Genomic DNA, 14,521 nt, shown 5'->3' with positions numbered 1-14,521 from the left:
ACCCTCTGTTGTTGTCCTGACAATAAACTAATGTCTCCCCATAAAGCTCAGCATTGTAACAGGAGCTCTGCTTTCCCTGCGCAGGTCAGCCGGCTTCTGATTTTAGGAGGCGCAAACGTGAATTATCGAACTGAAGTTCTGAACAACGCTCCCATTTTGTGTGTCCAGTCTCACCTGGGTTACACAGAGATGGTGGCTTTGCTCTTGGAGTTTGGGGCCAATGTAGACGCCGCTTCAGAAAGTGGCCTGACCCCCCTTGGGTACGCGGCCGCTGCTGGATTTCTGAGTATCGTCGTGCTGCTGTGCAAGAAACGGGCCAAGGTAAAGTGACCACGTTCCTCTAAAAGCTGATGTAAACTGTTCCACGTTGGTGCAAGGCAGGGCACAAGCTGCAGTCGGGACACGTAATGCCAAAGGATTGCCTCCAGCAGCTGAAGCCAGGGTGCTGCTGCGGAGGGTTGGCTTTTCTGCTAAAACGCGGCGGCTTTGAGAATCTTGCCATGACACCAACCAAGTAACTCCTGAGAGTCAGTAATTAGCATTCTGGAGTTCAGGTCTGAGGTAGGAGCTGCCTAATCAGCACCACACGGGTGGCCTGCAGAAGGATGCTCTGGGGAAGTCCTTGAACCTCACGAGGTTGAAGTGGCAGCGCTGCTTTTGCAGCACGGGGCCCTCTTTAAATATCTCCTTGAGACACGTTTCCCCAAAACTTCTATCAGACTTGTCGTAGAAAAATACCCTTTGTTTAGCTTTGTGGTGGGTGTTTGGAGTTTTAATTGTATATAATGAGTCAAGCTTAAAGATTTTGTTGAAGAAGAAAATTGTGCTGATTTTTGAAGTGGATCCTCCTGGAAACAATTTGTGGTTTCTCTGTATGTTTAGCTTCAGTTCAAAACGCAATATATGGGTTTGGGTACTCTTGGTATGAAAGTCAGGAGGGATGGGAGGGCGGGGGGGCGTGTAGATCTTGCTGTGCTGTCTGCAGTAGTGCGAGGACAGTGCGGAGGAAAAAAAGATTTCTGCTTTTGTTGGGAGAGTTGGGTGACTCGCTGGCACTCAGTGGTAAGCAGCAGCATTCCACCTCCGAGAGCAGGAATATTCGGGCAGCGCAGTGCAACGCAGAGGTCCTGCCACTCGTAGCTTTCCTTGAGTATCCCGGACTGTGTGGAGGGGACCAGCTGGGTTTGGTTTGAAGGGTGAGATGTTTGATTCTGGCATAGAAAACTGCAGCGCTGATTGCTGCATAAGTTGAGAAATAAGAAATACATTAATACATTATAAATATTAATGTATTATGAGAAATATTTCCTGTATGTATGATATAACCAGTTAATATTAGTAGAATATATTCCTAAAATAATTATTTCTCATATTTATAATATGAGATATAATAGGTTGCAGAGCACTGCAAGAGTTAACCAGCAGGAGGATGGTAGCTGATCTACCTGTCCTGTTTTCTCAAAGTTACTGGACTTGGGATAGGACCTAGAAATCCCAGCTGATGTCTTCAGGCATCAAGTGAAAACCATGCCCTGTCCTGAGAACCCACCTGACGAGCTCCTGCAGGCTCAGGCGCTTCTGTGGCTCTCAACAGAAACCGTATCTAGAAAAGAAGCTGGTTTGCCCTTTGTGGGTTTGAATAAAGGAGATGATATCAGCGTGTATGATTTCAGTCTGCAAGAAAACACAGTTGCTGGACTTTGGGACACAAAGGGAAAAATGCTTTTGCAGCCTTTGAGTCTGAAGAAGATGGAAGAAAGCTTAAAAAAATAGTGGTGTTACCCAAAGCAAACACTTGTGGCCATGAGGATGCCTGAGCCTGGGGCAGAATTGCTGTGGGAAGGGTTGTTTTCTGGTTGTGGAAGGGATAGTTTACCAGAAAAATGCACATGTGGCATTATTTTGAAAGTGGGGCTGGAAACACTGAAGAAACAAAGGCATTTTGCTGGTGATTTGGCTCAGTTGTATTTTGTCATCTCTTTTCAAGGTGGATCATCTGGACAAGAACGGTCAGTGCGCTCTGGTCCACGCTGCGCTCAGAGGACACCTGGAGGTGGTGAAGTTCCTGATCCAGTGCGACTGGACCATGGCTGGGCAGCAGCAGGGCGTGTTTAAGAAGAGCCACGCCATCCAGCAGGCGCTGATCGCCGCGGCCAGCATGGGCTACACCGAGGTGAGGTCTGCCAGCACCTCTGGGGGGTGGGGAACCACCGCTTGGCTGTGGGTCCTGGCCAGAGTGTTGACCAAAGAGGGTCTCGGAGCCAGAGTCAGTGCCTCCATCCTGCTCCTCCTCCCCTTCCCATCCCAGGCAGTGGGATTCCCACATCCCTCAGCAGGCGCTGGGGTCTGGGTGGGCATCCAAGAGGGAAAGCCCAACAAGCCGTCAGGTCGCTGGAACAAACATTGAAGCAGGGGGGATAACCAGCACGCTGCTTACGCCGCTGCCCAGCGCTGCTGGGGCAGTGTGAGACCAGGTGGCTTTGGACTGTGTGTTGGGGGAGAGAAGAGTCAAAGAGCTTCGTCCTGTCATACTGCTCAAGATTTGCCATGTGCAAGATGATGTATAGAATCATTTTGGTTGGAAAACACCTTTCGGATCGAGTCCAACCATAAACCTGACAATGCCAGGTCCAGTATTGCCGTCGGTCCCCTCAGCAGAGCCCCAGCACCTGCGGCAGTTGCTGCCCCTTCCCCTGAGGAGGGGTCCCATTTTACCCAAACACCCTCCCCCCAGGGGCACCCGCTGCACGCACCGGGTCATCTGTACCAGAACAGATACGGTCGTAAGGAACCGACACTACAAAGGCTCGTCACCTCTGGTGGCAGCAAGACCCTTGGGTGGGTCTGTGGGGTTTTTTTGCTCGTCCAGGGCAGCAGGTTTGGTGGTGGATCGCTGGAGGAATACTTACTGGAGCTCGGGGGGGCAGGCAGAGGCTGTTCCTTTCCCTCTGTATTCAGAGGAGCTCGTGTTGAGATGTCAGCCGTTTATAGATAACGCATCCCAGTTCGTGAGCTGACATGTCATTTTGTTTTAGATTGTCTCCTACCTGCTCGATCTTCCAGAAAAAGACGAAGAGGAGGTGGAGCGAGCACAAATCAACAGCTTTGACAGCCTCTGGGGAGAGACAGGTGATTTCTCTAGATGCGGTAGCTTCATCTTGCGTGTTTGTGTTTGTATTTATGGGCTCCCCATCACCTGGTGCATCCCTCGGCTGTTCTGATGAAGGGAGAAGGATCAGCTCCTCTGCTCTGATTTCAGGTGGTTTACATGAGCCAGGGTGGAGCTTGCACTCAGCTTAAGTAAAACAGACAAGTTTGAGTTTTGAAAATCCTGAGCTGCTGCAGCCCCTGGCACTTCTCAGGAGTGTGCAGGCGTGCAGCATCTCTGACAACCAGACCCCTGATTTCTCTGAAACCTCTCACGTTACGTGAGAGGGACACAAAATCCTGCTCTTTCTCTCTTGTTATTGGGCATATTTATCCAAAGCATCTCCCTGCTTCTCTCTCGCCTTCCCCATTACGTGCAGCACCATGACTGTTAAGTTATCCATTGATTTTCTGAAAACTTCTCATTATTTAGTACCTGGTAATTAAACCGATGTCTGTTTGTGCAGTACTATATTTTGGTATTAGTGGGTATAACACAGAAGCCTTGCTTTCCCAACTTGTACTAAAACAAAAGCAGCCGGTCACCCCTTCCACTCCACAGACACAAAACGCGCTGTCGTCTCCGTTTCTTGAGATACTCAAACTCGCAGCCGTTAGCTTTTAACTCCAGTGACCTCAGAAATATTATCCACCGCCTTTTGTACTCAACTCACTAATCTACTTCCATCACTGGGAATGTTCCTGTCAAGTTAATACACCAAGGGAGCGTTCCTGTCGGGGTAGCGGGTGCTGACGTTGGGTCTGTCACCTTTGTTTAAGAACGACACGATCCAAGGGCACAGGCGGCGGTGGGCACATGGCTCGGTCCTTGGTGGGGCTGTGTCTGCTTAGAAGGGGGCGAGGTGGGGGGGGCAGGGTTGTGTTCTGAGCTGGTTTACCTCCGGAAAGGTACGGTGTCTAGCAGAAAGTATTGCCCCTGAGCTGTCAAAAGGACAAGGAGAGAAGGATGAGCTGCGCCGCCGGGGGTGCCCGGGCTGCTCTGTGCCCCGCGCAGGGTGGCAGGGACAGAGTCAGCTCCTGCGCCCACAGGGATGTCACGGAGTGCCGGGGGCGTTGTGCCGTTGTTGGCAGAAATAAGGGCAACATATACAAATGAGCAATTAAAAGTGCCCCTAGGGTGTCGTGGGAGAAAAAGGGAATGGGGAATGGAATTAGCCAAGTGAAATGGCTGAGCCTCGGTAACGGGAGAACGGCTTCGCCACCGGTGAGCTCACGGTCTGCAGTGGTGACCAGGCCAGGGCCATCCGGAATGTTCTCTGCTGTTTGGCTCCTGAGGACCATCATGTAAATAGGATGGTGATCCAGGCACCTTCCGAGTTAGATCGAAAGCTGCTGAGATGTCTCCCTGCAAAGTAACCTCGTGGGCAGCATCAGACGCTACAGATACTGCGTTGGGATAGTCCTGGGCTGCCTGGATGGATCTGGCAGAGCCTGGTATAAAGCCGGGGCCATCTGACCCTGCCCATCGCTGGGGGTCTGCCTTTGCAGGTCACGCCATCCCGCTCCCTCCTGCTCAGCCCTGCGCTCCAGGCTGGAAGTGAGCACCACGCTCATCTCCCTGACACCATCCAGCTCTTCTTGTTGCTCTTTCCCTCTGTCCTGGGCTGCTCTGCCGTTCCTAGCCTGCCCGATGCCCCCAGGACTCTTCAGCAGGAGCCTTTCCCACCTCTATTGTCCCCCTTCCCACACCTCTCCTCCCAGCAATGCCAAAAGCTGGGCTCACCCAGAGGTCTGGGAGTGGTTTCTGAGTAACTGGGATAGGTGGGAATGTGAATTTGTGATTCACAAATCACACACACACTGAGGAGCCGTCTCAAAGGATGGGGTTTTGTCCCATTAAAATTGGTGGTAGGGAAAACGGGAAAATGAGCAAAACCAAGCCAGCCACTAAATTCAGCAGTCTTCTGTCCAGGCACAGGCAGGACAAGTTTATGCAGATCTACAGACTCCCTTTTAGATCGTTTCTTGATCATTATTATTATTATTATTATTTTCCCCAAAGTAAAGAGCGAGTTCAGTTAAATTTGAAGAGAAATGCTGGTTTCAACCCAAAAATAGCAATCTGCTCTAAAAATCTGAATCATGTCTTGTCTGTTTTTTTGATACTTGTTGCTCATGTGTCTAATCTTCCGCAGAGCAGAGCTGCCTGCCTGCCTTAGTGATATCAGCTTGATACCATCCCCGTGGCAGTGCCAAGTGACATCGTAAGTTTAGGAATTGCTGACAGCAGACTAAAGCCGACTCCAGATGGAATATTTCTCCCAGGGACAAGACTAAGATCAAAACCCAACACAAAAGTATCTGAGTCACTTGTAATAACTCCGTCAGAGTTGGAGGTGCAAGGAACGACCCCATCAGGCTGCCTTGGGCTGGCTGCCAGGCTGGGGAGCAGGTACACGTGCCGTGTAGGGCGACTTAATGATTCCTTGTCCAGATAAAGTTGGTTTTTCCTCTACGAGAACGAGTCGTGTTCTGCACAACAGCCGAGGCAGGATGCACCCTTGCAGATCCCTGGTGTCGGAGACTGTGGCTCATCTGGACGTTGCTCGCTGACGGAGGGGAGCATGCCCACACCTGAAACTTGTCTCAGGTTTTGGTTGAGCTGTGTTTTGAGAAATGCAGCAACTGTTTTATGGCCTTTATGCCAAGACTTTGTTATTGCACTGTGAGTTGTTCTCCTGGCATTACATCCTCATGGAAAAGCTGCAAATGAACGTTTTCCAGCCCAGCATCCTGGTTGCTGTGCCTTGGCTGGGCTTGGTGGGCTTGCCTCGCTCATGCTGGGCCATAGGAGCTCTCTGGCAGACAGAAAAACTTCAAACAAAGCATTTCCATTTCTCTCATTTCCTCTCATCACCTTTCCTTGGCTTTTCCAGTCTCCTTTCAACACACAGGCAGAGCCTTACCTTGTGTTGTGGGGTTTTTGGAGACTAATGGCTGTTGTAAGGCACGTTGGTGAGGCCAGAAACAGGCTGCTGAGTCCCTCTAAGGAGTGCTGAAAGGCTTAAATAAGCAGATACTTCTAGAATTTTTCCTGAAGTAATTTAATTGAGCTTTTGGGCTTGGACAGTTGGACACCAGCCACAGGCTCAAGGTGGGCAGCAGTGGAGCTGGAGCTTGGGGATGTCAGAAGCCACTTTGGTCCGAAGGCTGGAGGTGCAGGGGTGGGTGCCTGTGTTGGGAGCAGCGGGGGCTGTCGGGCTCGTTGGAGCTGGAGGGACTGCAGCGGGTCATCTAGTCCATCCTTCTGGTCAAAGTGCAGGTGCCAGTGAAGCCTGGTGTGCCTTGGTGAGTTGGTCCCCCAGGGTCCAGCTGCACCGAGCTCCTCTCACCCCTCAGAGCATTTCCCCATTTCTGAGAATGGATGTTTAGGTATCTGTGCGTTCTACGAGACGAGCTCGGGTAGGTCTCTCTCAGCAGGCAGCAGAAATCCAGCACATCGGTGTGGAACCTTCCTGAAGCAGCAAGGTGTGACCTGCTGATAGCACAGAAACTTTTGAGCTCCCCTTGGGCTCTGCAGCTTGGAGCTGCAGAGGACGGACTGAAGCTACCAGTTGCTTTGACCCTGAGGAGCAGAGTAGCGGAAAGATGTGTCAGTGCGGGTAGAGCGGATGGCAGGGCAGGGTGGAGGGGTAAGGGTATGGCCGTGGATCAAATCCTCCTGTTTCAGTAGTGTCTTTTCCAAAGAACATTTCATGACAAACACCAAACACCCAGGTGCTGTACAGTATTTCATTGTTGCAAATATAAGTCATTTTGACGTGAAACACCTCAAATTAACCTGCAACATTTCAAGTGCGGGCAGGTTTAGAAATAGAACCCAAAAGCCCTGCATACCGACCCCTCTGCCGTGCACATTACGCGCAGTCCTCCTTCTATATTTGTAGCTTACGTTTAAAACCCACATGGATCTGATTATAGATTTTGCAGAACGTTCTGCTTGTGGCAGCGAGATGATTTTTCTTTTAACTCTTGGTGTCTCTCCACCCCAAGAGAAGAAAACTGAACCATAATGTGGAACAGAATAGAGAATTAATTAAATCCCCCAACATTAACAGTGTTGCAGTTGGAAACCCATCAACACCTCGTAATCAGCCATCCCACAGAAATGTACTTCAAAGAAAAAACAAGCTACGTCAGTTAGAAATAGACTCCCACCTTCTGCTCCGACTCCTACTGGAAGCAGCAGAGCATCGAGCCAGTGGAGCTGAGCTGGAGCGCACAGAAAGTTGGGGAGAGGAGGGAGGGACCACAAAGTCTAAAATTACTACCCAAGACGAGCCGAAGGCAGAGCCTGCGCCTGGAACTATTTTCAGTTTGAATGTGTCTTTTCTAACCCACCCATACTTTCTGAGTTAATGGAGCACGTTTTGTCAGGGAAGGACTCTCGGGTGCTGCTTCCACCCACCTGTGGTGCTGGGAGCATCTGTAATACTGGGAGCGAGAGAGAAGTTTGGGTTTGCACAAAGACCCTTGCTGGTAGGATCAGTCTTGGCCACAAACAAAGCCCAGAATTCGTGGTTTTCTGGGAGAACGGGTGAAAATTTTCATACCGGGTTTGCCTTCCAGTTGTTTCTTTGGTTTCAAAGATCTACGGGCTAAGGTGAGGTACTGAAAAGGGGAATCCTCTGTCTGAATGGTGCTGCTGTGTGCTTGTTCAGACAGAGAAGACCCACAAATCTGCCTGACACCCAGGGTGGCAGCGATCTGTCCCTGCCTCCCGCTCGGTCCCGTACGTGTAGTCCCGGTGGAGTGAGCCAGGGCGGGTTGCAGAGGGTCTTGGCAAGACGGCACGGACCCGGAGAGCAGGAGAGCGGGGCTTTCTCTGGGTGCGTGCTGGGCACCCGGCTCGCAGCCTGCGGTGGGGAAGCCCGTGGGACGCCGGGGGGAGCAGGGAGGGCTCTCCATGACCAGGCTCTTGGTCCTTTGCAGCCACCCCGTGGGCACCAGCCGTGCATGCCTGTAGGCGATGGCGCGCTCATTGCAGTTCTCGCCCGGTTTCACTCGCGGAAAGTAATAAAAGCTGATTATTTCCATCCTATTCCATAATGTTCCGAGATCTTGCCGGGGAAGACTTGACCTTTGAAGTTAACTAAAATGACAAGAGCTCAAACTGCCCTGACCCAACCAGTTTTCTTTGCTCGTTTGGCCTGCCGGGAGGGACGTTTGGCATTTCAGGCTCCGTTGCTCCGGTGCCCAGCGGGAGGACCTGCCTCGGGACGGGGGGAGCTCCGTGGGGAGCGCGGCGCCTTCCCTTCACTGTTCTTCTCTCTCCTCCAGCCCTGACGGCGGCGGCGGGACGCGGGAAGCTGGATGTCTGCCGGCTCCTCCTGGAGCAGGGTGCCGCAGTGGCCCAGCCCAACCGCCGCGGTGTCATCCCGCTCTTCAGCGCCGTGAGACAGGGCCACTGGCAGGTGAGTGGCTCAGCGCGGTGCCTGGTGTCCGCGCTCGGGCCGTCCCGTGTGCCCGCCAGGATGCCGGGTGCAGGAGGCAAGCCCTGGTCTTCTGAGGAGTGATGGGAGCAAGGATGCTGATGCTTCATGCACCCGTGCTCTCACTGGCTGTGCGCAGCTTTTGCTTAAGTACTGTGTTATCTCACCGTTGGGGAAGCAAATGAGATGCTCTTGACTTAAAAGGTCATTTTTCCTGTCGTTACACCTCTGTTGCTCCTCCTGTGCCCTGACCTTGCAGCAGTAATCCCAGAGGGCACCATGCCCCGGGGGGTGAGTTTTCACGCCACGGGGACCGCGCTGCTCATCCTCGGCTCTGGTTCCCACCTGGTCTCTCCATACAGCGCTTGGTCTCGCTTTGTGTTGCAGATTGTAGACCTCTTGCTCACGCACGGCGCTGATGTGAACATGGCAGATAAGCAGGGGCGGACACCGCTGATGATGGCTGCATCCGAGGGGCACCTGGGCACGGTGGAGTTCCTGCTTGCACAAGGTTAGAGCACGCAGCTGGAAGCGTGTTGGGGACCAGCCCTGGCACGTCCCACCGCACTGGCTCCTGCACAGCTGGGGTCCGTCGTGTCAGGCTGGGGGCTGTAATCCTGCTGCTGGAGCGGGCAGTGGGGCAGGTTCTCAGCAACGTATCCAGCTTCTTGGGGACAGACTAGAGTAGCCCTAGCGTTAATCTTGGCCATGCGTTTTGTTGTCTGGTTGGTGCTCACGGCCTCCAAACCGCGCATTTGAGTTGGAAAATGATCTAATGAATCGCAGGTGCTTTGAGCATTGAGTTAAGAACATGCCCTTGAACCATGCTTGGAGCTTTCACCTTAGAGAAAAAAACAATCAACAAGTGATGCGACTGAGCTGTCAGCATCGCCACGGAACAGGCAGGCAAGGCTTGGCCGCAGGACCAGGGCTTGGGACACGTTTTAATGCTTCCATTTTTCGTGCTAGTGTTGGTGGCCACGTGTTTGACACTGCATCAGCAGGAGGGTGAGGCCCCAGCACAGGCAAGGCTTCGGTGTGTTTAGTGAAACCAGAATCGTTCCAAAGCTTTCACTCACAGGTTGGCTTTACTCAGCGCTTTCGGTATCTGGTGACTCCCTCACAGGAGCATGTTTCAGTTTTGCTCATTTCTGCTGTTCGTGTTTGAGGTGAGTCAGCCCGACACGCTGCCTGCAACCTGTGTGAACACGACTATTTCTTATTTTGGTAGTTCCTTAGAGAGGCTTCAGGGGGGGGTTGGTTTTTTGTGGGGTCGTTTTGACAAATAGCCAATGTTTGTTTGGTTTGGTTGGGTGATTTTCCTTTTTTTTTTTTTTTTTTCCTTTTTCCTAGAAATAGCATTTAATTCTTGTATTGTTATTTGATATTTTTATTTCAGGTAAGATCCCTCTTTGGGAAGGGATATTTTCTTCATATCGTAAGTGACTGTGTCTGACCTCTTAGCCAAAATGTGAGACACTTGAATATTCTGCATAGTAGTTGTAAGAATATTTTTTCGCTGTCGAATTGCCAGGCTTCCAAGAAGTTTCTCATTGCCCATCTGTCCTGCATGCAGGCCAGTGGGATCCTTGCTGTTCAGTGCTGTAACCTGCATAGGGATGTGACAAAGATCAGTTTGAGGGATGAGTTTCTTACAAATTAACTCAATGAATTCTTTTCTGCGGTTCTAGGTTTTCAAAAATTTCAAATCGACACTCTCCGTGTTTGCGTTGTAATGTGGCTCCTCTTGCAGCTTGGCTGAATCTATGTAGAAGGCTTAAAATAAGCAAATGTGGGTTTTTGCCAGACTTGTGAACTGTGCATGTTGCTTAAGACCAACTGGTTCAGTGGAGGATGAAAGTACCAAATAATCTGATCTTGGCTATGGGATCACCAGCAAATGCACGTAACGTTTCCCTGGCTCTTTGGACATGAAAAGCCCAAGAAGTCAAAAATACAAAAATCTTTTTTTACTTTAAAAGATCCGTTCTTCTGAATAGTGTAATAAGCTCCACTAAATGTGCTATAGCACATGATCCTGAAAAGTTAGTGCAAGCCTGGGCAGAGTACAGTGATAGATGTTATATTTTAATTAAAATGGCTTTGACAATCCTGTTCAATGTTTCATTAAAATCAAAGTGTGTGAATCATAAGCCATAAGCATTAATTAGTGTGTTGCAAAGCAAATCTCATTTGACTGTACTTGATTAACACAGTCAGCGTTAGTAAACACTTCTTATTAACAGAGTTGCAGTCATCAATCAATTTGAAATCCAAATTTTTGGAGTTACCTACTGCTCTTGCTTAATACCCAGAAGTAACGGACGTGTGAATGGTGAATTAAACTCCCCAGCTGCTGCTAGAGCTGGTATTTGTACAAATCTGTGTTACACAAAGCAAAATATGCTCATTCCTTTTGGAGATGCTCATTCCTTTTGGAGAGAGCTTGATTCTGAACCTCAATTTTCCACAAAAATCAATCCCTCGATGGTTTTGCTGCCTTGGAGCACATGGTACCTGTGGATCCTGCTCCTCGCCCCCTGCCTTGTGCCTCTGACACATGCCACCGAGCCTGGATCCTCAGAACAGAAAAGATCCGACCATCCCGGCTGCTCCCTTCTTCTCTTTGATGCTCCAAGTGTCGGTCATTTATTTTTTTTTTCACCAGCCGGCTCATTGCTGCGTGGCATGCCTGCTGGATGACATATTAAATCATGAATTCTTGCATGTAGCAGGTTCGGGGGTTTTAGGGAAGGAGCAGCCCGGCCCTTCTCAGCAGCCAGCTGGGGTCACCCAGACAGAACCTCCCCCACTGCAGCAGGGGTCCATCCCATGAGGTCACCTTAATCCGCTGGCCCTCGGAACCATCCGTTGGGTTGACGTCAGTGCCTCAGCACTCAGTAGGACGGGGATCCCCGAAGGAGCGGAGGATGCCTTCAGAGTCGAGCAGAGGTTCGTGCTGCCGCGGGGGTTGTGCCCAGCCCGCCTCGCAGCAGCGTTTTGGCATCTCCAAGCGATGTGCGTTCTCCACTGGCTTAGACCTTCAGCTCGCGTTGCTGCAGTGATACCCCCAGCCTGTACCCCGTGGGATGGCGTGTCTCTTCCACTGGACCAGGAAAAGAGTGGGAAGGCTGAGCGATGATGTGGCTTTCCAGCCTTCCCTCTGCTCGCAGGAGATTTCTCACCAGAGGGAAAACACAAGAGAAGGCTTTGACGGTTTGATTGCAAGAAAGTAGCTGGTGCAAGCAAGAAGGAATGAAATGAGGTTTCATCTTGCTTTGCTATTTTTCTGCATCAATGAAAGTTCTTGAAACCAAGCCAGGCAGCTGGTTCAGTTCCTAAAATGGATGGAAATCTTGCTACGACTATTTTTCTTGACCTTCTGCTCATTCTCTCATATGATCTCTCTTCAGAAATACAAACGCAAAAAAAGGAACAAAAGTTGGCCCGGGGTCAGCGGAGGATCATCGGCAGGGCTTTCCCGGGGCTTCCGAAGGGTCCCTGGGTGCGGTGTGGGCAACGTGAGGGAAGGCTGCCAAGATGTGGGGAGTTTGCCGTGCCTTTGCTTGTGCCTTTGAGCCGCCCTGCAGCCCGTGTCCCCCTGTGGCACACCAGCCGGCCGTGCCGCTCGGAGGCACACGGTGAGCCGGATGCTGCGGCTGGGCTGGGAGCTCTGGGCGGAGGTTTCGGAACATATCCCAGGCAGATGCTGGCGCGTTGTGCTCCTCCGCAAAGGAAAAGTTGTGCAAGCTGGAAGACCTAGCAGTTTGCTAGCATCGGGGCGGTGTTGCTAACTGGGGGATATGTCAGCTGGGATGAATGGGAAGGCTCAGGAAATTCACATTACTCCCCCACTCGCTGGGCTTTCTGGAGGCAGCAAAGGTCTCGTGCCAGGCAGTTTCGAGATTTTATCTACAGGAGAAAAATGCTGCAGCAGGCATTCATCCCGGCCTGCTGGCAGGAGCATCCTGCAGGTAGCTGCGGTTCCTCGGAGGAGCAGAGCTGATAGGGACCTCTCCTGCTCGCCCCAGAGCCCAAGTCCTGCCTGTGCCACGGCGTCAGGAGTTGTCTTCCTGCCACCGTGAGGAGCGTTCGCTTAATGCTGCTGTTCAGCTCTCACATGCGTATCCATATGCCGTATGAAGCAAAACTGACCCGTTGGTATGGCAGCGTGATTTCGTCCTCCAAGAAAATGTCAGGTCCCTCTCTCCTTGGCTTGTGGTTGGCAGTAGTTTATCCCACAACTTCGTATTTATGTTGGGTGAATTTCAAGGAGAAACACTGCTGGAAATTGTGTCAATTTGGGTAAAGGGGAGGGGAGTGAAGAGGGGAAAATCTGTGCTTTTTTAGAAGGACGGAGCTGAATTGACTTAGTTCCCCTTGGTACGCCGTGACCTGCTGAATCAGCAAAGTGGTCTTCATCTCTGACTCACACAGGCTGCAATGGGTTTTGATTAAAAAAAAAAAACCACCAAAACAGTTAAAAAGAAAGATTGATGTCTCAGATGAGGGATGTCAAATCCACCCTGCTGCTCAGAAGATGTTTGCCAGAAAAGCCTACAGAGCTAGGTGCGAAAAAGTTTGCCGCTTGGTGTGAATAAGCTCCTTTGCCACAGTTCCTATCGGTGCATTTGAAGTTGCCATGGAGGGTGGGATCTGCAGTGGGAGAAATGTTAATAGAGTCATTAATAATTATGTAGATAGCTCTCTAAAAATAAGCTGTCATCACTAAGCGGATGGGTGGTTGTATTGTAGTGCTCGACAGCAGAGAGCTCTTTGGTGAAGGGATGCTCGTTCTTTCAGGTGCCTCCATCGCTCTGATGGACAAGGAGGGTTTGACGGCCCTCAGCTGGGCTTGCCTGAAGGGGCACCTCGCCGTGGTGCGTTCCCTGGTGGAGAACGGAGCTGCCACCGACCACGCGGATAAAAACGGACGCACTCCGCTGGACCTGGCCGCGTTTTACGGCGATGCAGAGGTGGTAAGTGGCCTGTAGCGGGTGCAGAAGCAAACAGGCGGTTGATGTAAAAGCCCTAGGACAGCACGGTTGAGCTCGATGGAGCAAGAAGCACATAGAGTCCCGGCCCCCCGTGCGTGCAGGCGCTTCCGAGGCTGAGACCCGGCAGGGGTGGCCATAGCCCGAGCGGCGGAGCAGGACGAGCTCCCGCTGCCCCCAGCACCCCGCGTCCCGCCCCGGGGCAGCGCTGACCCCCCGGCCTCTCGTTGCAGGTTCAGTTTCTGGTGGACCACGGGGCCATGATTGAGCACGTTGACTACAGCGGGATGCGGCCCCTCGACAGGGCGGTGGGGTGCCGCAACACCTCGGTCGTCGTCACTCTCCTGAAGAAAGGAGCAAAGATAGGTAGGGACAAGGGGACAGCCCGCCATCGGCTCCGTGCTCAGGCCCCTCCGAGCAGTGGGGCTGGCTTCCCAGAAAATACAAGCGTAAGAGAGAGGCAACCTCAGCCCCGGCTGCTGCTTCGTGCTCCAAAAGCAGCCGGCGAGTCATGACTGCCTTCTTCTCTTTCTTAAAATGGGGAATTTTTTTTTATTTTTTTTTTGCTGTCGTATTACTTAGCAAAGTTAATCAATAAACAACTGTTTCTTTGGCAAGGTCTTTCCTCTGGTAATGCTTTTTCTATCTTTACTAGTCTGAGTCGACAAACGTACTGTGTCCATGCATTGCTGTGAGCTGCTGCATTCACTTGCTCTGTGTATGCTTTCAGATCTTAGTGTTACCTGCGCTGCGCCACACAGCTGCTCACGTTACGTTTTCCTGTGAAAGGGGATTTTGCTGGTGCATTGGCTTCTTTGCTGCCTGCCTCTCACAGCTGCTTTTTTCCTTTCTTTTTTTTTTTTTTTTTTCACCTTCATCCATTTTTTTTTCCCCTCTCTCCTACAACTTTTTGTTTTCTCCTTTCTT

The 14,521-nt window shown here is 51.3% G+C and overlaps 1 protein-coding gene across 8 annotated transcripts in view; it reads left to right on the top strand.

The window, feature by feature from the left end:
• TANC2 (tetratricopeptide repeat, ankyrin repeat and coiled-coil containing 2) overlaps positions 1–14,521 on the top strand; it is a 247,545-nt gene that overhangs the window by 218,630 nt on the left and 14,394 nt on the right. For all 8 annotated transcript variants that reach the window (XM_056362303.1, XM_056362299.1, XM_056362297.1 and 5 more), the window contains 7 exons: positions 85–321; positions 1,988–2,173; positions 3,036–3,129; positions 8,449–8,582; positions 8,988–9,111; positions 13,404–13,579; positions 13,828–13,960. In XM_056362303.1, coding sequence (XP_056218278.1) covers positions 85–321; positions 1,988–2,173; positions 3,036–3,129; positions 8,449–8,582; positions 8,988–9,111; positions 13,404–13,579; positions 13,828–13,960 — 1,084 coding nt within the window. The remainder of the gene's footprint in view (positions 1–84; positions 322–1,987; positions 2,174–3,035; positions 3,130–8,448; positions 8,583–8,987; positions 9,112–13,403; positions 13,580–13,827; positions 13,961–14,521) is intronic.

The sequence above is a fragment of the Falco biarmicus genome, chromosome 17, assembly GCF_023638135.1.
Source record: "Falco biarmicus isolate bFalBia1 chromosome 17, bFalBia1.pri, whole genome shotgun sequence".
Lineage (NCBI taxonomy): Eukaryota > Metazoa > Chordata > Aves > Falconiformes > Falconidae > Falco > Falco biarmicus.
The sequence above is the reverse complement of the archived record's forward strand: the minus strand, read 5'-3'. Positions and strand labels throughout refer to the sequence as shown.